Source organism: Pelophylax lessonae, assembly GCF_965119305.1.
Source record: "Pelophylax lessonae genome assembly, chromosome: 13".
In the NCBI taxonomy this organism is placed as follows: domain Eukaryota; kingdom Metazoa; phylum Chordata; class Amphibia; order Anura; family Ranidae; genus Pelophylax; species Pelophylax lessonae.
The window spans coordinates 57,082,462-57,109,537 of NC_138780.1; the positions used below are offsets into that span (position 1 = coordinate 57,082,462).

At 44.1% G+C, this 27,076-nt stretch overlaps 1 protein-coding gene and 1 pseudogene across 3 annotated transcripts in view; both read left to right on the top strand.

Annotated features, from left to right (window-relative positions):
• The window catches only part of VTI1B (vesicle transport through interaction with t-SNAREs 1B), a 499,519-nt gene that overhangs the window by 54,944 nt on the left and 417,499 nt on the right, over window positions 1–27,076 (top strand). For both annotated transcript variants that reach the window (XM_082275949.1, XM_082275948.1), the window contains exon 2: window positions 25,015–25,073. In XM_082275949.1, coding sequence (XP_082132075.1) covers window positions 25,015–25,073 — 59 coding nt within the window. The remainder of the gene's footprint in view (window positions 1–25,014; window positions 25,074–27,076) is intronic.
• Window positions 3,573–4,428, top strand: LOC309569329 (E3 SUMO-protein ligase ZBED1-like; annotated as a pseudogene). The gene is made up of 2 exons: window positions 3,573–3,761; window positions 3,972–4,428. The product of its transcript is annotated as an E3 SUMO-protein ligase ZBED1-like (transcript).

Here is a 27,076-nt window from a genome sequence, read left to right on the forward strand (position 1 = left end):
AATAGGAATTTCGTCCCATTCTTGTCTAATACAGGCTTCCAGTTGCTCAACTGTCTTAGGTCTTCTTTGTCACATCTTCCTCTTTATGATGCACCAAATGTTTTCTATGGGTGAAAGATCTGGACTGCAGGCTGGCCATTTCAGTACCAGGATCCTTCTTCTACGCAGCCATGATATTGTAATTGATGCAGTATGTGGTCTGGCATTGTCATGTTGGAAAATGCAAGGTCTTCCCTGAAAGACGATGTCTGGATGGGAGCATATGTTCTAGAACTTGGATATTTCTTTCATTGATGGTGCCTTTCCAGATGTGTAAGCTGCCCATGCCACACGCACTCATGCAACCCCATACCATCAGAGATACAGGCTTCTGAACTGAGCGCTGATCACAACTTGGGTTGTCCTTGTCCTCTTTAGTCCGGATGACATGGCGTCCCAGTTTTCCAAAAAGAACTTCAAATTTTGATTCGTCTGACCACAGAACAGTTTTCCACTTTGCCACAGACCATTTTAAATTAGCCTTGGCCCAGAGAAAATGCCTGTGCTTCTGGATCATGTTTAGATATTGCTTCTTTTTTGGCCTATCGAGTTTTAGATGGCAACGGCGAATGGCACGGTGGATTGTGTTCACCGACAATGTTTTCTGGAAGTATTCCTGAGCCCATGTTGTGTTTTCCATTACAGTAGCATAGCTGTATGTGATGCAGTGCCGTCTAAGGGCCGAAGATCACGGCATCCAGTATGGTTTTCCGACCTTGACCCTTACGCACCGATTTTGTTCCAGATTCTCTGAATCTTTGGATGATATTATGTACTGTAAATGATGATAACTCCAAACTCTTTCAAATTTTTCTCTGAGAAACTCCTTTCTGATATTGCTTCACTATTTTTCGCCACAGCATTGGGGGAATTGGTGATCCTCTTCCCATCTTGACTTCTGAGAGGCACTGCCACTCTGAGAGGCTCTTTTTTTACCCAGTCATGTTGCCAATTGACCTAATAAGTTGCAAATTGGTCCTCCAGCTGTTCCTTATATGTACATTTAACTTTTCCGGCCTCTTATTGCTACCTGTCCCAACTTTTTTGGAATGTGTAGCTCTCATGAAATCCAAAATGAGCCAATATTTGGCATGACATTTCAAAATGTCTAACTTTCAACAGTTGATATGTTATCTATATTATATTGTGAATAAAATATAAGTTTGAGATTTGTAAATTTAGTTTGTTCCTTTTTTACTCACAATTTGTACAGTGTCCCAACTTTTTTGGATTTGGGTTTCTAACTCGCTTGCACTAACTCAAGTCACAATCACACTAATGCAAAATACAGTAAAACACTATATTATGTGTGTATTAGTGTGCAGTGTTACGGGGGGAAGGGGTTAACTGGGGGGATCAGGGGGTTAAATCTTTATTGGGGGGGTGGCGTTTATCCTAAGTGCAAAAGGAAGGGCCGCAAGAGCTAAACCTGGTCACAAGTCAAACTTATACGGGTATATAGGAAAATGCTATATACTGTATACAGTGTGTGTTGTGACAGGAGGTGTAGGGGTTAACTGGGGGGGAGCGATCGGGGTTGAAATGTGCCTATCTAAGTGTGTGTGGGTGTGCTTGGTGCAGTACTCACAGTTTAGATCTGCTCTCTCCTCTCGATTAATCCAAAAAGGATCATGGGAGGGGAGAGCGGGTCTTTTCTGTGCCTGTGTTTACATGACACAGGCACAGAACAGTACCTGATTGGGCCGGACCGATCAACAGGTCCAGTCCAAAAATCATTGGCCTGGACCTGATGACTGATCAGTTCTGAAACCAATCAGGTCATCAGCAGTGCTGGGAGCGCGCCCCAGAGTGGCGCGAGCGAGCGATGTAGCGATACGTTGATTTGCCTGCAGGGGGCTGACCGCCGCAGTATATGTACTGGGCAAGGGGTGGGGACTCACTCACTCTCAGTGTTTGTCAGTGCTGTGGGGGATTGGGGAAGGTGTGGGACATCCACCCAGGTCTCTGTCAGTGTGTCAGGCTGCAGTCAGCTCAGCTGTGGGGGGAGGGGGGTCTCTGTCAGTGTCACTGTCACAGGCAGCTGTGGGGTAATGGGGGGCCCCGGGGGTTTTGGCTCAGTGCATGCAAGGAAGGGAGTCTGACAGACAGACAGACAGTCATATTTTATGAAAGATGTTGCTTGGTTGATTTGTTGCGGCTTAGTTTACAAGTTTTTTTTTTTAATTTTTTTTTTAAACACTGACAGAGTTTGGCAACTTACGTCATCCGTCTCCGTCACATACGTGGTAGTATGGTGGTAAATATGGCAGAAGGAGAAAAAGATCGAGAGATAAAAAATGCACCTAGCGTTTTAAGAGCAAACATCTGGGCACATTTCGGATTTTACGAACACACAGGGAAGCGTGAGTTGGACAAGACACACGCCGTATGTAAAGCCTGTCACACAAAAATTAAATACCTAGGTAATACTACGAACTTGAGAAACCATGTTAGCCGTTTTCACTCTGAGTTAGTAACACCTGTCGCCACCAGCAGTGCCACCACTGCCAAGGAAAGACTGCTAGACCCAGATCAGCCAAGAATTGATGCCATACTGTCAACTTATCCGCCCAACTCAGAAAAAGGGAAGAAACTAACCAAAGCTGTGGCAGCTTTCATCGCCAAGGACCTACGGCCTTACTCAGTTGTGGACAACGCCGGGTTTCGCTACCTTGTGAAGACGCTAGAGCCACGTTTATAAGATCCCATCACGCAGGCACTTTACAGAAAACGTTATACCTGCACTCTACCACGACACCAAAGCTCAGGTACTTGCGTCAATGAACCAAGCCAGTCGAGTCGTATATAACGTGTGATTCATGGACGTCAGTCACAACGGAGTCCTATGTTACAATAACACATTACGTTACTAAGGACTGGCAGGTCTTGTCACATGTGTTGCAAACAAGAGCCATTTATGAGTCTCACACAGGTGCTTATCTGGCAGAGCTACTGTCTCATGTTGTGGAAGAATGGCAGCTGTCTGATAAATCTGTAGTGCTTGTGACCGACAACGCGGCGAACATGATAGTTGCAGCTCAAGTTGGTAAATTTCCTCATGTTAAATGTTTTGCCCATACACTCAATCTTGCATGTCAGCGGGCACTGAAAGGGGCCACGCTCTCCAGGCTTCTCGCCAGAGTGCGACGAATATCCACATTCTTCCATCGCAGCACTAGAGCAAGCCACTGTCTAAAAGAGAAACAGAAATGTCTGGGCCTGAAGAATCATAAGCTAATAACTGATGTGCCAACAAGATGGAACAGCGCATATGGACATGGTCGAGAGGTTCTTAGAACAACAACCTGCAGTTTGTGCCGCCTTGCTGTCTCCAGAAGTCAGAAAAGGAGAGTCTGATCTCTGCAATCTCAATGAAACATGTGTCAAATGCAGAGGACGCTGTGAGTGCATTAAAGCCAATGAAGGATGCAACCTTGCTGATGTCAGAAGAGCGCAACCCAACAGTGTCTCTCATTGCCCCTCTAAATGCACAACTGCTCCAGAGCATGACAGACACCATGCGAGACACAGCCATGACCCATGAGATCAAGAATGCAATCAAAACAGATCTCCTGAAGAGGTACAGCAGTGAGGCAGAGAAGAAGATCCTTCATACAGCCTCTGCTCTGGATCCTCGCTTTAAAGGACTGCCTTTTATTCTCACAGAGGAGGAGAGATCAGAGATATACAGAGGAGTGACTGAGGAGGCTGCATCTTTGGAGGTAATTAGAATTTCATCATGTTTCCTGCCAGACAGCTAGAAGCTCAGCTACATTGTGTTGTGTAATAACATGCCCTGATTCACTGATGCGGTGTGGGAAGTGGAACTGTATGGTATGGATTACCGTGCAGTTTCCCACACCTCGTCAATGAATCACACTCTTAGTCAGTTCAGCTCTTCTTATACTATTATCTTTTGTTCAAACACACAGATTACATCTAATAGAAGGACAAATGTGGATGAAGTGCCTAGGGAAAAAGCAACTGGAAGAAGAAACAACACCCATTGAGGACAGCCATTCTCCTCCCAAAAAAAAGGCCACAACATCGCTGCTCATGACTTTGCTGGGGCAGTCTTTCACTGATGGTGCAATAGAACCTAAGACCCCCTATGCCAAGGCAGAAGACGAAATGGAAAAATATTGTAAAGCCCCACCTCTGCCTCTCACTGAGGACCCTTTAAAATGGTGGCGTGAGCATGAGGTCATATTCCCCCTCCTCTCTCAGCTGTCAAAGCAATACTTGTGTATCCCAGGTACAAGTGTATCTGCAGAGCGGGTTTTCTCTACTGCAGGAGATGTTATAACAGCGAAAAGAAGCAGTCTTAAACCTGAGCATGTGGATCATCTAGTGTTCTTACAGAAAAACCTACATGTTCCCAAATGCTAAGCACTGAAATAATTACTAATTCATGTTTTTAATGAATTAGTAATTACTAATTCAGTCTGCCACCAGTCAGTCAAATCACCAGTCTTGTTTTATAGCTTTATAGCACTGATGGTTTGTTTTTGAAGATTGTCCTGTCCAATGTGTCCATTTCCAATCCATAATCTGTTCCGTTGCTTCACACTAAAAGTGTCTAGGCAAGTACTAGGGGTTCATTTAACCCTCAACCAAATAAATAATATTAAAGTGTATTTTCTTCTAGACAACTGACACCAAGCCAGCCACGGTGCAGCATTATAGGAAGGAAAATCATTGAGAGAAATAACTTGTACATTTGAAGCTTAACCTCGAGTAAATCTTATCTTATTGGATCACAAACACCAATTGTGGATTCTTGTGTAATATACTATATTTGTGAGTTTGTGAATGTGACCCCCATAGGATTTCCTCAAGGTTAAGCTTCAGTTTACAATTTATTCTCTCAAGGATTTTCCTTCCTCTAATGGTGGCTTGTTGGCTAGCTTGGCTTCAGTTACAGATGTAATCGACATGGTAGAGTGCTGCTCAGTGCAGTGCAGGTAAAGTTTTCTTTCTGTAACGTGACTGACTGACTGACTGTCGTGACAACTCAAGAGCTTATAACGCAGCTCTAGCATTAACTCAACACACACACACACACACATACACACACAGTGTGTGTGTGTTGAGTTGATGCTGATGAGGCTGCGTATAAGCTTTTGAGTAGTCACGACACACACACACACACACACACACACACTGTGTTTAGTTGACTGGCAATGGCAGGGGCAAACACAATCGCAGTGAACCTGGAACATTTTATATTTTTTACAGCTTTTCTAGCACTGGAGAGATGGAGAATGGCTTGTTTTCAAAAATGGTCCATTCACATAAGTGAATTGATAATTATTTAAGCTTGTATTTGTATAACTCCCCTCTAGCAGCCATCAACTCACTTCACTTGAGTTGACTGGCAGTTGCAGGGGGAAACAAACATCACGGTGAACATGGAAGTTATGCAGCAGTGCACTATTGCCAGGTTCACCTTTGATATTTGCTACTAGTCAGGAAGTGCTCTGTTTTGTAGAGGACAGGTTATGGCACACACCTGGAAATTATTGCAACGCATGTCTGTCTGCTGGTCTGTTGTACTCTGTAGCAATAGCAAGTGTAGGGGGTTCCCTCAACCAAACAAATACTAAAGGAAAAGTGTATCTACTATCTAGACAACTGAAGGCAAGCCAGGCAGCCACGGTACAGGAAAGGACATCCTTGAAAGATTAAATCAATCATACATTGAAGCGTAAAACCTTGATTAAATCTTTACTGGATCACAAATACACACAAACCTGACCTAACCTATATGCCTTGAGTTGTACCAGTGTGGCAATGCCAAACCTTTCTTCAGTTCTCATGATTCTGATGCAGACAATCGTGTTGTGTGTTTTTTTGTGATCCCATGAAGATTTACTCAAGGTTTAAGCTTTAGTTGATGATTTACTCTGTCAAGGGTTTTCCTTCCTCTAATGGTGGCTTTGGCTTGGCTTCAGTTGGGTTTAATCGTGGTAGAGACAGAGACTGTCTGCAGGACAGGTAACGTTTTCTGTAAAGTAAGTGACATAAGTGAATTGATAAGCTTAAAGCTTATATTTGTAACTCCCCTCTAGCAGCCAATCCATCAACTCACTTGAGTTGACTGGCAGTTGCAGAGGGAAACAAACATCACAGTGAACATGGAAGTTATGCAGCAGTGCACTATTGCCAGGTTCACCCTTGATGTTTGCTACTAGTCAGGAAGTGCTCTGTTTTGTAGAGGACAGGTTATGGCACACCTGGAATTTATTGCAATGCATATTCACATAAAAGGATTTATATATAATGTTTTGTGGGAATTTATGATGACCATTTTCACAAGAATATTAGCTTGGCTGGCTGGCTTCTTCTTCTATCTTGGCTTGCCTTAAAGTACAACTATAGGCCAAACTTTATCCAAAATCCAAAAAGTTTGGCCTTTAGTTGTACTTTAAATGGTGGTAGGCCTGGCTTATATTAATATTTTCTTTTATGAAGCAGTAAACTGCACTACTACAGTTTTTTACTAATTTTACTGTTACTTCTAGTAAAATACTAGTGTTGTTGTCTGTCTCTGCTATGCTGTTTGCATTTTCAGACCTTCCTATATGTTTGCAGTGCAAGTGCACTAAAGTATGCAGGGCTTGCAGGCCATGACAGGGTCCAGGAAAGTGTCCTTTGAAGCAAATGAAAATAAAAAGGATTCTTTTATTTGTGACTGCTTGATTGTTTTTTTTGATAAAGTTTTGAAAACCATTGGGCAGTGGGCTGGGCATGGGCATTGGGCAGTAATCGTGATGCATCGTGGAATCGAATCGTATCGAATCGCGACCCTAATAATCGCAATCGCATCGCATCGAATCGTGAGGTAAGTGAAGATGCACAGCCCTATTATCCAGTGTTTATCACTGATTTCCAAATGCAGCCAGTTCATTTGCACAGCTTGTAGGATTTTACGCCAAATCGCGCCCTCTTTGATGCAATGTATTGCACCCAGCTGAGCCTTCCCTTGTAGGCCATTAGACTCATCTATGCTGATGTCTCTTTCTGGCACATAGCTCCGTTGGAAATTCTGAAGAATCATTTGATATACTTCCCAAATTTGTTTTTAGTTTTGGAGCAAGATGGGTAGTTTCATCAAATTCTTCGTTATTTTTAAAGTGCAGATATTTCATTATGAGGGAAAATCAGTATTCTGACATGACCGTGCCAAAGAATGAAGTGGCGAATAATGAATTGGTTGTCCAATACCACTTCTGCAGGGGTTTCCCCACCGCTAGATGATGTCTACTTAGACGAAAAGCATTGGGTTGGGTCTACTGCAAATGACATTTTTTATCTACTTGTACAAGCGTTATACCATCAAGTCTGTGTAAGTGTGTTTCTTCTTTTTACCATTAAATGTCTTAAAAGATACACACTATGTGAGCTTTTTATTTTTTGAGCGTCCGGAATAGGATTTCTTGCTGCTCTCACTGCTAGTGGCTATAGCATTCCTTATGAGTGGATGACGTTGGAGGATTGAGCCATTGATTGAAAGGTGTATACTTTTTTGGGTCCACTACATCTGGTAAGCCTTCCTTACAGTTGCCCTGTTGGTGATGGTCATGCACCTATATTCACAATAGAAGACTTATCAGCACCTTTGCACGTCTATAGTGGGATCTGTGGACTTTTTGCTATGATGAGCATTTTGCATTAACAGTATCAGCCATTATATCACCCATTCACTTGCATACATTTTTTATATATATGTTTTTTAGGATTTTGAGGTCCCTATATAATTTTGCACTGTATTGCTTAGTACTGCATTAATTTTGTGGTCCATATACAACTTTGCACTTTATGTATTGAAGTAATTAGATACTTTTATAAGTTGCACATTTTAGCATTGTTATGTGAATTTGCACATTTTAGCACTGTTATTATGCAATTTGCACGTAGTTTATGCACTTTCTTTTTGGCTAGCATATATTTATATACATAAGCACTATTGTGCTTTATAACACAATCCAACAGCGCTGCAAATTTTTGCTTTCTCCTTTGTTTCCCCACCACTCCCTGAAGAAGAATTACAGTTCTATTCAAAACTATTCAACCCCCACTGAAATTGTTTTGGCCAGTTTGACATTGATTTTGATCATTCAGTCATCCTGCTTACAATTAAATCAAAGAGGCACGTGTAGGTCAGACAAATTTAACATAACATTTATAATGAAATAACCACAAATGTCTTTCTCTGTCGCTCATTGACAGACGTAGTCTTCTTGATTCACAAGAACTGGGTTATGTTGTCTCCGCAGGAGCAGGACTAGGCAGAAAGAAAAAACGTTCTGGCTCCACCTTAGGGGCAGTCCCTGAGGGTATATCCTCCCTCTCTCTGCTACAAGGCATCAGTTTTTTTCTGTCTAGTCAGGAGTAAGGACCTAAGTTCCTTGCTGGGATCTTTTGGGTCCTGGCAAGATTTTTTCTTAGAAAAAATATTTTTTTAGGCAGTTTTCTCCAATGTTTTTTTTCCTGTGAGATCTTCAAGCAAATACGCCGGACTGGGCGACACTAGTGGTCACCCCAGCCGGCCTACGAGCGCGCGCAGACCATTGCATTGCGCTTAGTCGGCCGTGACACATTCAAGTAAGTATGCGGGGCCGGGCGACGGGCTGGATGTTGAGATCCAGTGGTCACCCCGGTTTCTGCCTACGAGCGCGTGCAGACCAGAGCTCCGCGCTGGGTCGGCCGCGACGGAGTCCCATTGGAGGGACTGACCTTGCGAGTTAAAAGTCTCGCTTGGACGCCAGGAACCAGAGAGTCGAGGCGTCCGGAGTGGTCCACAACCCCCCACCCCGGTGGAGAGGGTATTGTGAAGAGAGGGTGCCTGTCGGTTTGTTATGGTGAGTAAACGTTCCCTTTTTTCCTCGTTATGAGGCAGTATGAATTATGGGCCCCTCCATACATGGTCAGTATATATCTGACACTAAAAGTCCCCCTTGTAAATACAGTATGTGTTTGGTGGGAAGTGGACTTGGTTTGAGAGCTAACACTCTACCCAGCAGACTGTAGTATTACAGCAGACATAGGAGGTATAACCCTACCTTAATTGTAGTGTACCTCCTGCAGATCGATAAACCGCCACTTAGCAGAGATGCAGGTGGATGTGCTGGGAAAAACGATTTCGGCGGTCCGCCGCCATTTTGCCGTAGACCAGGTGCATGTATGTCCTCAGGTCACGCCGGCCGCCATGTTTTTGGAGTCTATTGTCTCCTGTATGGGGGCGGCCATGTTTGATGAGCCCAGCTACCTCGTGGAGAGCTGGGAACGCCGGAAGGCGTACACAGGGGGCGGAGCCACGTCCTTCTACCCGGGAAAACGAACACAGCTCTTTCCAGTCTGTAAAAGACAGACGCTGACTGCAGTTGGTTGGAAACTTCTCTGCATCGGGTGGTGAGCCTTGTGGGTCCCTCTCTCTCTCTCTTGGGGATCGAGAAGCAGGTACTCTGAGGGGCGCTATTGCGCTAGGGGGAGACACATAAAAAAAAAAAAAAAAAGAGGTATTTTTTATTTTTTTTTTTTGATTTAAAAAAAAAAAAAAAAAAGTTTTTTGTTTTTTCTGGCAGAGGTGTCCTGAATTAACATGGACCCTGCCACTCCTGTATCTCCACCGGATCCCCTCGAGGTGTCTGCAGGATCCTCCAGCACCCCGCTTACGATTGAATCATTGTCAGCTATTATGGAAACTTTTGTGTCCCGGGTGGAAGTGGCTTGTCAGGGACAGGGCGCAAGAAAGCGACCCCCGCCTAACCCTTTATTATCTGAAACTTCGGATTCAGACTCTGAGCCTATTTCTGCAGTTGCAGGTACTTCATCTGGGATTGGTGTCTCGGGTACTGTCTCTTCAGACAGTGAGGAGGATGTTTCGGCATCAGCCATAGCCCGAGAGGAAGCGTTGGTAAACGCACTCATTATATCTGTTCAAGAAACCTTAAGATTACAGGGTATTCCGTCGGAAATAGCTGAAACTGAAATCCCTTTTGGGACTAAAAAACGCATGAAAGTGGCGAAGGTTTTTCCATTGCCCAAATGTTTTGGCAATCCAATCAAAGAAGAATGGAGTCTGCCAAAACGCACCTCTGCTATTTCTAAACGCATTAACAGGCGTTATCCGTTTGAGGAAACCCTCATTAAGAAATGGACAGAACCACCTGTGGTGGATTCACCAATTGCTAGATTGAATAAAGCCACGGTTATTCCTTTAGAAGACGCTCCGTCTTTTAAAGATCCAGTGGATCGCAAGATAGAAGCTATGTCTCGCACCATGTTTTCCTTGATTGGATCAGCTTTCAGACCAATAATTGCTATTGGTCTGGTTTCGCAGACTGTAACTGAATGGACCAAGTGGTTACGCCGGGACTTAGAAGAGGTCCCTCAGGCGGTATCAGATTTGTTGGAACAAATGATACAGGGGTTACAGTTTGTGTGTGATGCGGCGTTAGACGCCACTCCATTATTGGCGTGAGCATCAGTTTCAGCAGTGGTTCTCAGGCGTACACTGTGGCTAAAAGTTTGGTTAGCCGACCAAGGTTCCAAAAAAGCATTGGCTAATATCCCCTTTTCAGGAGAGCGTCTATTTGGAGCCAACTTAGATGAGATCATTAAGGATCTCACGGGTGGGAAGAGCACCTTTTTACCGCAAAATGTTAAGGGTAAAGGAACTCGTCAAAGACGAGGGCCTTCTTTCTCTGCTCACAAAAAGTTTTTTCGTCCCGCGGGTGAAAAAATTAAGTCCTCCAAAGCTCCTTCAGGAGGCTTCAGGGGACGTTGGTCGGGCAAGCAAAAGCCCGCCCCCTCCAGACCTGAAGATAAATCGTCCAAAGCCTGAAGGTGCGCCCCCACCCATAATTGGGGTGGGGGGACGTCTTCGCCGGTTCCCGGATCCATGGCTTTCCAGAATCCCGGACAAGTGGGTTTGCGAAGTCATAAGGTCAGGGTACAAGATCGAGTTTCGATCTCTCCCACCGGCACGATTCTTCCCTTCCAATATCCGACTATCCCCGGATCGTTTAGAAGATCTGCGGAGAGCAGTCACGGATTTACTACAACAAGGAGTGGTAGTCCACGTTCCTTGGACAGAACGTTTTCAAGGGTTTTATTCAAACCTATTTACAATACCCAGGAAAGAGGGCAAAGTGCGTCCAATTCTGGACTTAAGGGCACTCAATTCCTTTCTCAACATAAGGAAATTCAAGATGGAATCCATTTGCACAGTAGCAGCCTTCCTGCATCCAGGGGATGTCCTAGCGTCCATAGACATCAAGGACGCCTATCTTCACATTCCCATTTTCGCAGGACATCAGCGGTTTCTACGCTTTTCCGTAGAAGAGAACCACTATCAGTTTGTGGCGTTACCTTTCGGTCTCGCCACGGCTCCTCGGGTCTTCACGAAGGTGTTGGCCCCAATGTTGGCACTACTGCGCCAAAGAAGCATATCGATTCTAGGTTACCTAGACGATCTCCTGCTTCATGCAGAGTCTCCTCAGACTCTGCTACAAAACATAGAAATTACTATAATTTCTTTACAGGAATTCGGGTGGCTGGTGAACCAGCAAAAGTCATTTCTGGTTCCCACCCAGAGGCTCGAATATCTGGGTCTAATTCTAGACACAGTCAGGTCAAGAGTGTTCCTTCCGGTAGGGAAACTCCGGAAGATTCAATCAGCAGTCCAGTTGTTACTATCCAACAGCTGGTCTTCTCTTCGAACTTGCATGAGGGTTCTGGGATTGATGGTGGCTTCCTTCGAAGCAGTCCCATTTGCCCAGTCCCATACCCGAATTCTTCAGCAAGAGATTCTTCTCAGATGGAATCGGAATCCGGAATCCCTGGACAATCGGATCCGATTGAGCAAACAGACCAGAGAGTCTCTGGTCTGGTGGCTTCGGTCTCCGATGCTCAGCCAGGGAAAGTCATTTCTGCCAATATATTGGACGATAGTGACCACGGATGCCAGTCTATCCGGATGGGGAGGAATTCTCGGTCAGTTATCTGTCCAGGGACTTTGGTCCCCGGAAGAATCCAGGTTGCCGATAAATGTATTGGAACTGAGAGCGATCAAACTTTGTCTGATTCACTGGACCGAGCAGCTCCAGGGCAGCCCGGTTTGGATCCAGTCGGACAACGCCACGGCCGTGGCTTATGTCAATCACCAGGGGGGCACCAAGAGTGTCCGAGCGGCCAAAGAAGTGGCTTGCATTCTTCGCTGGGCGGAACGATTTGTTCCAGCTATCTCTGCGGTATTCATTCCGGGGGTGGAGAATTGGCAGGCAGATTATCTCAGCCGTCAGACTCTGGATCAGGGGGAATGGTCCCTCCATCCAGAAGTTTTCCACCAGTTGTGCCTACGGTGGGGCACCCCGGATGTGGATCTGTTGGCATCACGATTCAACAGGAAAGTACAGAGATTCGTGGCTCGCTCCCGCGATCCTCTAGCAGAGACCGCAGACGCACTGATCGCCCCGTGGGGGCAATACCAGCTAATGTATGCCTTCCCTCCTCTCGGGTTACTGCCAAGACTTCTTCGCAGGATAGAGGAGGAAGGAATTCCAGTAATCCTGGTAGCTCCGGACTGGCCTCGCCGAGCTTGGTACGCCGACGTGGTCAGACTGGTGGCGGACGTCCCGTGGAGACTTCCTCTCAGGGAGGACCTACTGTCTCAGGGACCGATCTTCCATCCTGCTTTACGATCGCTGGTTTTAACGGCCTGGCTATTGAGACCCAGGTGCTGAAGGACAAGGGTTTGTCAACTTCAGTTATTCCTACTCTAGTTAAAGCAAGGAAAGCGACTTCCAGAAAGATTTATCATCGTACATGGAAGTCCTACATTGCATGGTGTGAACCTCTGGGGTTCCGTCCACGGTCTTATTCGGTTAGCCGAATATTAGCTTTTCTGCAACAAGGGGTTGAGCAGAAACTGGCCTTGAGCACTATCAAGGGTCAGGTCTCAGCATTAGCTATCTTCTTTCAGAAGCCTTTGGCTACTCATTCCTTGGTGCGGAATTTCATCCAGGGGGCGCGACATCTGGCTCCGCCAGTGCGCGCGCCGTTACCACCCTGGGATCTTAATTTAGTATTGTCGGTTCTTTGGAAACCTCCCTTTGAAGATATTAGGGAGATTCCTCTACCTACGTTGTCCCAGAAGGTGGCCTTCTTGGTGGCTATCACTTCTGCACGCAGGGTGTCAGAACTGGCCGCTTTGTCTTGTCGTTCCCCATATCTGGTGGTTCATAGAGATAAGGTGGTTCTTCGTCCGAATCCATCCTTCCTACCAAAAGTGGTTTCAGAATTTCATCTGAATGAAGAAATTGTATTACCTTCCCTGTGTCCTAAGCCCAGTCATCCTCGGGAGTTTGCTTTACACTCTTTGGATGTGGTCCGGGCGATCAGGGTATACTTGAAAACGACAGACTCGTTTCGCAAGACGGATTCACTTTTTGTGATCCCGGATGGACCCAAAAAGGGGTTGCCTGCATCTGCCGCGACTATTTCCCGATGGATCAGACAGACGGTGGTACAGGCTTATTCTATTAAGGGTCGGGAGCCCCCGTTCCCTGTTAAGGCGCACTCCACTCGGGCACTTAGTGCGTCATGGGCCTTTCGCCATCAGGCGTCAGTGGTCCAGGTGTGCAAGGCGGCTACCTGGTCGTCGGTGCATACCTTTACAAAACATTATAAAGTTGATGTAATGGCATCGTCTGATGCCTCGTTTGGCCGCAAGGTTTTGCAGGCCGCCATTTGATGAGACCAGTGGTCTGCCTCGAGGGTTTTTTTCCGTTGGAAATTTTCATTTGAGTCTCATTCTTTGTTTATAATGAGCCTTTAAAACTTCTAGTTTGGCACCGGTTGGGCCTTCTAGATTGGATTTTGATTTCGGTCAATCCCACCCCTCATTTGTGGCACTGCTTCTGGATGTCCCAGTTCTTGTGAATCAAGAAGACTACGTCTGTCAATGAGCGACAGAGAAAATCGGATTTTTGTAAGATCTTACCGTAAAATCCTTTTCTCTTAAGCTCATTGACAGACGTAGTACCCGCCCCTCTATCATTGAGTTGGGTTGGGTTAAATTCTCTGTTGCTGCTTTGTGACAGAACTGATGCCTTGTAGCAGAGAGAGGGAGGATATACCCTCAGGGACTGCCCCTAAGGTGGAGCCAGAACGTTTTTTCTTTCTGCCTAGTCCTGCTCCTGCGGAGACAACATAACCCAGTTCTTGTGAATCAAGAAGACTACGTCTGTCAATGAGCTTAAGAGAAAAGGATATTACGGTAAGATCTTACAAAAATCAGATTTTTCTGTGCTCACATCATTATCAGTTTTATTCATCCCCAAGGGACATTCAATCTTAGTACTTAGTACAACATCCTTTTACAGTTATAACAGCTTTTAAACGTGAAGCATAGCTTGACACAAGTGTCTTGCAGCGATCTACGGGTATCTTCAACCATTCGTCATGGGCAAAAGCCTCCAGTTCAGTCACATTTTTAGGCTTGTGCACTGCAACTGCTTTCTTTAAGTCCCACCAGAGGTTCTCAATCGGATTTAAGTCTGGTGACTGTGATGGCCACTCCAAAATGTTCCAGCCTTTAATCTGCAACCATGATTGACCCCCCGCCATGCTTCACAGTAGGCAAGTTGTTCTTTTCTTCATAGGCCTTGTTCTTCCTCCTCCAAACATAGCGTTGATCCATGGGCCCAAACAGTTCTAATTTTGTTTCATCAGTCCACAGAACACTATCCCAAAACTTCTGTGGTTTGTCCACATGACATTTGACATACTGCAGTTGACTCTTCTTATTCTTTGGAGACAGCAAGGGCGTGCGTCTGGGAGTTCTGGCATGGAGGCCTTCATTACGCAGTGTGCGCCGTATTGTCTGAGCAGAAACTTCAGTACCCACATCTGACAAATCCTTTTCTCAGTTCCTCAGCAGTCACGTGGGGACTTTTCTCCACTCTACGCTTCAGGTAGCGCACAGCAGTCGAAGTCAGCATCTTCTTTCTGCCATGACCAGGTAGCGTTTCAACAGTGCCCTTTGCCTTGAATTTGTGAATGATGCTTCCTATGGTGTCTCTTGGTATGTTTAACATCTTTGCAATCTTCTTATAGCCATTGCCCTTCCTGTGAAGAGTAATCACCTCTTCTCTTATCTTCCTGCACCATTCTCTTGACTTCACCGTGTTTGTAACCACACCAGTAAATGTCTAGAAGGAGCTGAGTATCACAGTAATTTTAAAGCTGCCTAATTGGTGCTTATTAGGCTTCAATGCTGCTCCCTGACATCCACAGGTGTTTTCAATACCTGATTGAAAACACTTCAATGAATCTCTGTTCTTCAGAGTGGTAGTCTTTAAGGGGTTGAATAATTGTCAATGAAGAATTCACAAAAGAAACATTTACTACTGTATTACAAAACCAATTGATGTAATTTTAGTTGCATATGGTTCTTTAAGAAGTCCTTGTAGGATTTCATTCTGGATACAATTACAAATGTACACTAAATTCCCTAAAACCCTTTACAGCATTGGGGGGGGGGGGGGTTGAATAATTTTGAATACAACTGTATTAGGCCCAGAAATTTCCAAAGGTCATCTTTGGTCACTGTTCCCACTTTCTGCATCTTGCAAAACTGATGTGTAGCACATTGTTGGTCTTTGTACCGGTTGGTCTTGGTAATCATTTTTTCAATTAAAAGTTGAAAGGATTAAGAGGTGCATGGAAGCTAAATATTTTATGAAATTAGGGATGGAGGCACTGTGCTTTACAGGCCACTGCCTCATATAAAGTCCCAATCTGTGTTTGGGGGATGGGGATGGAGGATGGAGGGGATGGAGGTGTATGCTTCTCAGCTGATCCTTTTCAGTTTGTACCATCGCTATTAGATTTTTGATATTAGACCAGTCATAGATGGGAGCAGGTTGGGGGAGGTTTGGGCTGCCTCCCTTCCACCTGTCTCCCATCCATCCATTAGCAGCCATGTGCTTCCATTGTGGAGACACTTAAAATAGTGTTAGGACTGCAGGTAAGACAGGGTGCCGTGTAGTGGCCCGGCAGCTTACACATGCGTTTGCAAATGCGTGTCAACTAAACCCTGTTCTTTATTTATATCATGAGACAGGTCTACTTGGTGGCAGACTGGAGGGTGAGTACATCAGACTGGGGGCTGACTGGCTTCCATGCACCTCTTTTAATCCTTTCAACTTTTAGTTTTTATGATGCAGGGATGGAGACGCTGGGCATTACCTGCTGGTGTCTCACTTAAAGTCCCACATAGCCTATATTTTTCATAATTTTTTCATTAACCTCATCGTTTAAAAATAATTGGAGGAGTGCCAAGGGGTTGTCCTGGTCAATATCCGCTTTTATACCAGGTGCTCCTGTAAATGGGAATCTTGGGGGTGCTGCCTGATCCGTACCGCAGTCAATAGAGCACCAAGTCCGCACATCGCAGAGCTCAGTCGCAGAATCGTCGCTATCCTCGTCACTTTCCGTATCTGATGAGGAATTTTCCCACTAATCAATATCGCTCAGTTCTTCAAGTAACTCAGTTTCGCTGTCGCTGTTTTCCAGTTCGTCTAAAAGTGCTTTTGCGCAAAAAGAGCGCTTTTTGGACGCCATGTCGTTCTCAATTTTCCAGGCGCAAAGTGCTGGAAAAGCACAGGCAGGGCACTGGAAAAGTCAGTAGGTGAATTTCCGAGGTAAATTATTGATAAAATGCAATCCATTAGGATAACAACTTTGTATCAAGTCATTTCTTTTATTTACATTTTTGAATTTGCCGCTGGTATTACCCCCCTGCGTCGCAACGCTCACAGGGAAGGGAACCAGAAGGCAGGTGCCAAGCACAGAGCGGGGAGAGAGTGTGAGGATGGCTGGAGGACGGTGGGGGATCGCAGGGAGGGTGAGTGTGCTTCTGGGGTAATCCCGAGTGTGCCTTGGGGTTACAGCTTTTGGTGCACTGTATTAACCCCGAGCCACACTCGGGAATACCGCTAGGGGGGTTAAGGGATGGGGAAGGTGGCTCTGAGCTATATTTGCAGCTCGACAGAAACATCTTCACATAAGAACTCCATAATGGTGAAGTCAGGATCACCATACAGGAGATTATTAAGTGATGTAAGAAGAAGTAAAATGAAGGTGGAGCTAACGTTAACCAGAAGTATGGAAATACAAGGTTTCTATGGGATGATATTGTCCCTCTGAGCTACACTTTAAATTTATAATAAACTCTAATTAATTTTCACCATGTGGATTTTTATTACATGGTGTCCATTACGTTATTAATTCACCATGGTTAAAATTACATTCATGATATCATTTATAGCGCATTCATCACATTTTTGCACAAAGATTATGCATCACCATATCCAAATTGATTAAATATTTAAGCCTCTTTTTCAATCAAAACTTAGTAACTTCTTAACTTGTAGGAACAGATTTGTTTGTTCCTTTATTAACAAACAGAAAAAAAACCATTAGTATTATCTATTAATATTACACTTCATTACAATTGCCAATAAAGGACAACTCAAGTTGATATATATACATGTTCATTTCCAGTGAGATCATTTACTATGTCTACTTTTCAGGAATTTATAGGATGTCAACCTCAATCAGCCATTTTCTTTTATATGTTGCAAATTATCTGATGAGTTGCATTATAAACACTAACAATTTCATCCAGGTTTTATTTTGCAAAATTAATTTCTTTTTGCTTTATAAATCTTTCACGTCATTCACATTTCAACATTGTTGTTTTAAATTTCTTAGAGGTTTAAAAAAAAAAAAAAACCTGCTGCAGGCTCTCAAACACAGGTTGGGTCCACCATTTTCCATGGAAGGGGAGTAAGGAAGGTCACTCAGACACAGACATCCTAAAGCTGCTGCTCTGATCTGTCACAAAAGTTATTTTTTCACTAAACTAGAACATACAAAGGCTCTCATATACCACTTTACAGAACATTTGCCTCCGTTTCAGTACCTATAACCCTTTATAACAGTAAACAAATTTAGACCCTCAAACATAAGTAGCAAAACTTTTTTTTTTTTTTTTTTAAATTATCAATACTTAGATTCACTTTTCTGTCTTAATTCAATTAACATTGTCACATTTACCACAGACAAAACAACATGCATTCATCTTGTCTTCATAAAAGACTAAGAGCTCAACGTTTATCTTACATTGCAAAAGTAATCACAATCTGAGCACCAGCACAGGTCAAATTTTCACTCCCTTTCCTACCAGTCTGCTCACTGTTTCTAAACCTCAAAAATGCTAACCGCTTTTAAACTGCCTGCAACCCAGCGTCTAATGCCGTTTTACTATCCTAGATTGAAGTTTCCTAACAAATACAACTGTTCCCCTTGTACATCAGCCTTTCACTCCATTTTATCAAACCAAAAAAGGATTGCGAGCAATAAGATTAAGCCAGCACGGGAAAAGGGTCGCATTTGATCGTCTAACGGCAGATAAGCAACTGAAGCATTTTCTACAATACAAAAACACAGTATTAAACTCAGCACAAACAATCTAGTGCAATCCTGCCACTACACATTCTTTTATTCGTCTCTAGTTCCTACAAATCAAATGCCCCACTTCTGGTACCAAATGTTTTATCACAGTTAGAAGATAGTTTGTTTTTGGGGTTTTATTAGAGACCTGCAAAGAAAGATCACATAAACACTTGTCGGTATAACATTTAATTACCTTTATGACAGATACAGATAATAAATGTAATAATATTAGAAAACATAACAAAAATAAAGCCTTTTCTGCCACGGGTTCATCCATCTTACATGGCTTGGTACAGATAACCCCATTTGGGAGCATGCATAATAGCAGCTCTGAGACTAGACAAATTATTCTAAGCATTAGCTGTGTTATATACATGTCTAGTGTGTGAGGAAATGACCAACCCCCCTTGCAAGCAATATGAACTTTTAAGTAAGTCAGTTTTTAGTGACATTCCTTTAGTATGAAGTCAGCTAAGGTAACTAGGCTTAGAGTTGGGGGCCTCCATTGATTAGATTTGGCCTCCAAACTCTCCAGAAATGTGTTGGAAGAAACAAGTCAACAATTTAAACTGGTTGTTGTGTTCCTCCAAATATTACTGAACTGCTTTTACCTTGTGGCAGGGGGTATTATCCTAGTGAAAGAGGCCACTGCCAACAGGGAATACCATTTCCCTGAAGGATGTACTTGATCAGCAACAATGTTTAGGTAGGTGGTACATCTCCGTAACAAACTCATGAATGGCAGGACCCAAGGTTTCCCAGCAGAACATTGCCCAAAGCATCACATTGCCTCCGCCGGCTTGCTATCTTCCCATACTGCATTTCGGTATTACCTCTTACTCAGGTAAGTGAAGCACACGCACCCAGCCATCCACATGATGTAAAAGAAAACATTATTCGATAGACCAGGCCACCTTCTTCCATTGCTCCGTGGTCCAGTTCTGATGCTCATGTGCCCCTTGTGAGATTCGATTTTGATCTAACTTTCAGTGTGATTATGTGATGCAACTTAGATGCTACATGGAAGTGGTTCTGTGGGACCAGAATCATGCTGGAAATGCACCAAGTAGCACAGAACCCTTTTCCAAAATCACACTGCATTAATGAACAGTGAACAGGGACCATTGAAAACATTGTGATTTCTATTGTCATGCAATTCTGTTCAAGTCGCATCTGAAATTACACTAGTGTGAAACAGGCCTATAGGCTCTTTTGGCTGTGAACATGGGTCAGCATTGATACCCTGACTGGTCTGCCCTATACACGACAAACTGTTAGGTCCATTTTCTCAAGTCATCTTCCAGGACAACCCGTGAGACCTAGGGCTCCTCCTACCAGGACAGGAAACGCGTTAGATAAAAGGCGGTCCTCTAGTCCTCACACTTCAGTATTCGTGTTTCCTCCAGACGGGGTAACATGTTTCCTGGAACTGTTATCCTGTTCTCATGGTCTGTCCTTTGAAGACTTGGAAAGAACTTGCATACTTCTCTTGCCCAAGTGTGGTACCTCTACTTACAAGTTAGTGGTGACCACTTGTCTCCTGTCCTCAAAGCCTGGGGAAGGCCGGGCCGTGGTTGATGTCAGGAGGGCAGGGGGGAAGTCCCTTCCATCCTGGTGGCAGCGTCCTTGGAGTCCTTTTTATTACGCAGGGCCTGGGAAGCCTCGGTTAGGAGTCTAAAACTGGCCTTATCTTGTATAGCCAGACATCTCGAGTTATGGCTCTCTCAGATTCAACCTCACCTATCTGCCGGGACACCAAGGGATCAGATTATTTAATTTTTCGCCTTTTTCAGGCAGTAGGCTTTCTGGCTGATTCTTCCGCTGAGTTGGTCAGAATGACAGCCAGAACCTCAGCATTGGTTAATTCTGCCAGAAGAAGTCTCTGGCTTAAAACATGGTCGGGAGACTGTGCTTCCAAATTGCGCCTGTGGGGTCTCCCTTTTACAGACGACCATGTCTTTGGCCCGGGGGTTAGCAGAAGCCCTGGAACGTACTGCTGACAAAATAATAGTTTCCGGATAATAAAAAATCCCCGTATTCCTGGAAATTTTTTCAGGGCAGGGGCCGCATGAGATGCAGGCTGGACCCAAGAACCATTGGACTGGCCACAAAGGCAGGGGTGGGGGGGGCATCTTGTTTAACCCTCCAACAACACCCCGTCAAACTGCAATGACTCCTTTCACAGAGTGGGCGGAAGATTAAGGGCCTTCCTCCCACAGTGGAAGGGGATTATGTCAAGCCCTTTTATTTTGGACCTAGTGTCCAAGGGTCACAGACTGGAATTCGATTTCTGGCCTTTGGAAAGATTTGTTAATTACCAGTCTGCCCAGAGATCGAGTGAAAGCAGCTGCTTTAAGTCTCAAAATCGGAGATATAGTAGATCAGAATGTGTTAGTCCCGGTTCCAAAGGCGAAACAGGGCAGGGGGGTTTTACTCCCACATTTTCGTGGTAAGAAAACCCTCGGGGAGTTATCGTTTAATACTGAATCTATTCACTCTAAATTGTTCGCTAAAATACAAGCATTTTTGCATGGAATCAGTGCATTCCATAGGAAATCTACTATACCCAGAATGTTTCATGGGAACACTGGACCTAAAGGATGCTTATTTTCACATCCCCATTCACCTAGCTTACCAAAAGTTTTTACGACTAGCTGTTAAGCTAGGGGCGGAGGTCCGACATTTTCAATTTCAGGCACTGCCTTTCGGTTTGTCCTAAGCCCCACGCATCTTCACAAAGGTATTGGGAGAAGCTTTGGCCCGTTAAGACAGAAATCGATTCTGATCATCCCCTACCAGGAAGACCTCCTATTAGTGGCAGACTCAAGTCAGAAACTAGAAAGGGATCTCCAGACAGTTCAAGAGTTCCTCAGATCACTAGGCTGGATGATCAACAAAGAAAAGTCTTGTCTGACCCCTTCCCAAAGAGTGACGTAGCTCGGGTACGAGATTTCCTCCCTGGACCAAAAGATTTTTCTTTCGAAGGTCAAGGTCTTAAAGATGACTCAGATGGTGGCTTTTTTACAAACCAACCAGTGGGTCTCACTCAGGGATATCTCAAGGATCGTGGGCCTTATGACCTCCTGTTTTCCGGCTGTCCCTTGGGCATGAATTCGACAGCGTCTCCTCCAGGGGTTCCTGCTGAAAATCTGGGACGGATCTCCAAATTCCTAGGAACTGAAGGTAAAAGTTCCCTTCAAGGTAAAAAGAACCCTATGGCGGTGGAGATTGCCACTTCACCTCACGAGGGGGTTGGAATGGGTTATTTAAGTGTCACAGAGGATAACAACAGACGCAAGCTCTTTTGGATGGGGGGGGGGGCCCATCTCCAGAGCCAAATAGCGCAGGGAGAATGGTCCCCGCTAGGAGCCGGGGCGTCATCGAATCAAAAAGAGCTCATGGCAGTACAAAAAGCCTTAGAGGTCTTTCAAGCAGAAATCAAGGGTTGTCATCTGCAAATTAGATCCGACAACATTGCAACAGTAGCATACCTCAACAAACGGGAGTACGCAATGTCGGAGGTAGCAATCCATAGCCCAGAAGTTTTTTTTCTTGGGCTGAAGTGAATCTGGCCTCTATTTCAGCGCTTGAAAGGGACTCTTAATTGCTTAGCAGACCACCTCAGCTGCTACCGGGTGTGTAGGGACAATTGGTGAAGGGACAATTGCAGAAATTGCGGCCAGGTTGGGCCTACCAGAGGTGGACCTCTTTTCAGCCCAAACAAACAGCAAGACAAAGATTTTTTTCCCTGAACCCAAGGGATCAGTCTCTGGGGATCGATGCCTTTGGGAATCCCTGGTCTTTCAACCTTTGCTATACCTTCCCCTCAGTCAGGCTAATCTCGGAAGTCCTTCGGAAATTTCTCTAAGAAGATACCAATTTGATTCTAATAGCTCCCTTTTGGCCCAAGAGGCCGTGGTTTTCACGCCTACAGACTTTAACCTCAAAGCCTCCAATAACTCTTCTTTTGAGACAGGACCTGTTGACTCAGGGTCTGGAATTTCATCCTCAAATTGCATCCTTAAGGTTGACAGCTTGCTATCTGAAGAGCAGATACTAAGCTCCCAGGGGTTCTCAGACAAAGTAGTGAAGATCTTAGTCAGTTGTCGAAAGCCTGTCACGAGAGCAGTATACTCCAAAGTTTGGAAGAAATTTAACTTCCTGGCTGTCTGAAAATCACAAATTATCAACGATGTGCCGTCTATTTTGGAATTTTTTCAGGAGGGTGCCGATAAGGGCCTTTCCCTTAGTACCTTAAAAGTGCAGGCTGCAGCCATTAGCATTTTTCTCCAATATTCCCTTCGGTAAAATTCTGTAATAGCAAGGTTCTTCAGGGCTATCGCCCGGTCTAAACCAATAATTGTCAGATCATGTCCGACTTGGAACCTATCTCTAGTCCTTCAGGCCTTGGTAACTGTTCCTTTTGAGCCTCTGAAGAATTTAACAATAAAATTACTCACACTGAAAGCTGCGTTCCTGATTGCAGTTACGTCAGCTCGAAGAGTCAGTGAATTACAGGCCCTCTCGATTTGGCGAGCCTTTTCTTATGATTTTTGATGAGAGTAGTGTTAAAAACCGATTCAGGGTTTTTACCTAAGGTAGCCACTTCCTTTCATAGATCACAGGATATTGTACTACCTACCTTTTGTAGTTCTCCAAAAAATGACAAAAGAATTTAAGTTTTTTGGATGTCAGAAGAGTTCTTCTGACTTGCCCAGAGATGACCAAAACCTTTAGGAAATGTGAAACCTTATTTGTACTTTTTTCTGGCACACACAAGGGTAATAGAGATTCCGAAGCCACCGTAGCTAGGTGGATAAAGCAGGGTATTACAGAAGCCTATAAAGCTAGAAATGTTGTTCTACCTTTTGTCAACGCACATTCTACAAGGGCCTTGTCCGCATCATGGGCCGAAAGGGCTGGCGCCTCACCTGAACAAATCTGTAAGGCAGCTTCCTGGTCTAACTATTCAACATTATCACCTGGACCTCCTCTCTTCTCAGGAGCAGGCATTTGGTCGAAAGATGCTCCAGGCAGTAGTCCCCCCCCCCCCCCCACCTTAGACTGGTAAGTTCTGGCTCATTGTCTCATGGGATGTCCTGGAAGACGACTTGAGAAAAGCTGAGTTAGACTTACCGGTAACTCCTTTTCTGAGAGTCTTCTAGGACAGCCGGATTCCCACCCGGTGATGTCTTGTATTATGTATTTTATTTATTTATATATATATATATATATATATATATATATATATATATATATATATATATGTATGTATGTTTTACAGGCGTATTCTCGAGAATACTGAAGTGCGAGGACTAGAGGACCGCCTTTTATCTGATTAGATTTAAACGTATTTCCTTCCTGTCCTGGTAGGAGCAGCCCTAGGTCTCATGGGCTGTTCTGGAAGACTCTCGGAAAAGGAGTTACCGGTAAGTCTAACTCAGCTTTTCAATTCCAATACATCAACTTTATAGACAACATGTTTACTTGCGGAATACTACATCCCACTGACTTTCAGATACCATTATAACAACATAACCAATGAAAAGCATATGTAGTGTTTTATTTTATTTATTTTTTTTAAATCTATTTTGTCTTGTTGATTTTGTGCCTTAAACCAGAACCCTCTGACCAAAACCTATGTTTACACATTTTCACTTTAAAAATAAATGGCTCCTCTTAAAAATGTGTGCATTATCCTTCTATTTTTTCACTTGATGTATACTTTTTGCAACAATGTATTGGTTTTTCACACTGTACCAATGTCAAAATGTTTTTTTTTTTGTGTTTGTTTCTGTTAGTTTTGTTTCTTTTTTGAAAACTCAATAAACCAAATTTAAAAAAATAAAAAATAAATTTCTCAGCATCCTCAACATTGTCTGTGAATGCAAGGTGCTCTGTGATTGGAGGAGGGGAGATTGTGACTTTCAACCATACCTTCTTCAATCATAGAAATGTTTGTGAATGGCAGGGAGGCAAAGTGAGTGACCAGCAATAATCTAATTTTCCTAGCAGGACTGTAAGTTTCAGCATCGAAGTTCAGCACTTACAGCTCTATGCGTCGTTAATAAAAGTACGTTTTAAACAACAAAGCAACAGCCAGACACGGGGCGGACAACTTTAAGGGTTATATATTTCTAAAGTGCAGATGTATAAAAATAGGTTTTAATATTTAGTGCAATGTTTTTCTATTTTGTGTATTCCCATGGCCTCTTTTTTTTTTTTTTTTTTTTCTCTAAACCATAAAAAAGCATTGGGGAAAGGTGTGTCCTCATTCTCTCTGTCTCAAAAGTGAGATTTCAGGGGTCTCTATTTTTTTAAGAGTTAGGATACAGTTTAATGGCATTTTAACTTGTGTCCAAACAAAATTTAGTTATTTTTAAGATGCAATTAATTTGTATTGTTTTATATAAAACTTTGAATATAAATATTTTTTTTTTTCCCCAGAGGAAAGAAAAAAGCTTCTTCAAGACTTTGATGAAAAACACTTAGAGGCAAATGAAATGGTAACTATAACAATATGCATCATGTTTACATTTTCCGATTCTAGATATACAGTGGGGATTTGATCCCCTGCTGATTTTGTAAGTTTGCCCACTTACAAAGAAATGAAGGGTCTATAATTTTGATCAAAGGTGCATGTTAAATGATAGAGACAGAATATCGACCAAAAATCCAGAAAAAACACGATACAAATGTTATAAATTGAGTTGCAGTTTAGTCAGTAAAATAAGTATTTGATCCCCAAGCAAACCAAGCAAAACATGACTTAGTACTTGGTGGAGAAACCCTTGTTGGCAAGAACAGAGGTAGGGCGTTTCTTGTAGTTGGTGACCAAGTTTGCACACATCTCAGGATGGATTTTGGTCCACTCTTTACAGATAGTTACATAGTGAGGTTGAAAAAAGACATCTGTCCATCCAGTTCAACCTATGATGTGTGTGTGTTTGTGTGTATGTGTTTGCTGTTAACCGTACATGTGTACCCCGTTATGTTGTGGTCTTTAAGGTGCCCATCTAATAGTTTTTTTAAACTATCGATGCTCCCTGCTGATGCCACTGCTAGTGGAAGAGAATTCCACATCCTTACTGCTCTGACAGTAAAGAACCCCTTACGTAGTTTAAGGTTAAACCATTTTTCCTCTAGTTTTAGTGAGTGGCCCCGTGTCTTCTTCCCTTTCTCTGAAAAGTTTGTTCCTTATGCTAGGGTCACCAGTACAGTATTTGTACATCGATATCATGTCCAATCCCAAGTGTTTCTTCTCCAGGGAGAATAAGTTCAAAGCTTGCAGTCTTTCCTCATAGCTGATGTCCTCCATTCCCCTAATTATTTTTGTTGCCCTTCTCTGTACTCTCTCCAGTTCCAGCACATCCTTTCTGAGGACCGGTGCCCAGAACTGGACGGCATACTCCAGATGTGGCCTGACCAGAGTCTTGTAAAGTGGGAGAATAATCTCTTTTTCTCTAGCGCTCATTGACAGACGTAGTCCTCGGTGATACACCACCTTCGGGTTATGTTGCCTCCACAGGAGCAGGACTAGACAGGAAATTAAAAAGCTCTGGCCACACCCTAGGGGCAGTCCCAGAGGGTATATCCTCTCTCTCTCTGCCTCAGCAAATCAGTTATTTTCTGTCTAGTTAGGAGTAAGGACCTAGATACCTTGCTGGGATCTTAGGTCCTGGCAAGATTTTTTTCTTAAAGGATTTTTTAGACCGCTTTTTTTCTCCTGTGTTCCTGTGAGATCTTCAAGCAAGAAAGCTGAACTGGGCGACGGGCTGGATGTTGAGATCCGGTGGTCACCCCAGTTCAGCCTACGAGCGCGTGCAGGCCATAGCTCCGCGCTGGGTCGGCCGCGACAAAGTCCCATTAAAGGACTGACCCCGCGAGTTAAACGTCTCGCTGAAACGCCAAAGACCATGAGTCACGGCGTCCATATCGGTCGACAGCCCTCCCGCCCCGGTGGAGAGGGGTACTGTCAGGAGTTGGTGCCCGCCTGGTTCCGGTATGGTGAGTAGTATGTTCCCCCTTTTCCCCTGACGGGTCTTGTGGTGAACGCGGGCCCCTCTTTGTATGGTAAGATAGAGTCCCTCTCTATCCTATAAATGACACAGATCCTCCTACTTTGAGTGTGATTTTATGTGCAAAAAGCCAGGAGGCTTGGTTTGGGAGCTAACAATCTAATTGTATACATGTTAAAAAGATTATAATCTGTGGCATTCTGGGAATCTTACGGTGATAAGAATAAGCTACCTACCAGTCAGAAGCCACGGACATGTAGACTGCCTTCCTAATCAGATCTCCAGCTATTAGCAGGCCTCCCGAATGGCCATGCGGTCCGCCAGGGCCGGTACCGCCAACCACGCCAAATCCCCATGCAGAGAGAGTGTTGTGTGCCCTGCAGCACACCGCTATTCAGTACAGGCCGCCGCCATTTTTTTTGCTGGATCGCACGAGCCGCCATTTTGGCGTAGCCTCGTGTCTCCAGCATGGGGGCGGCCATGTTTGAGGT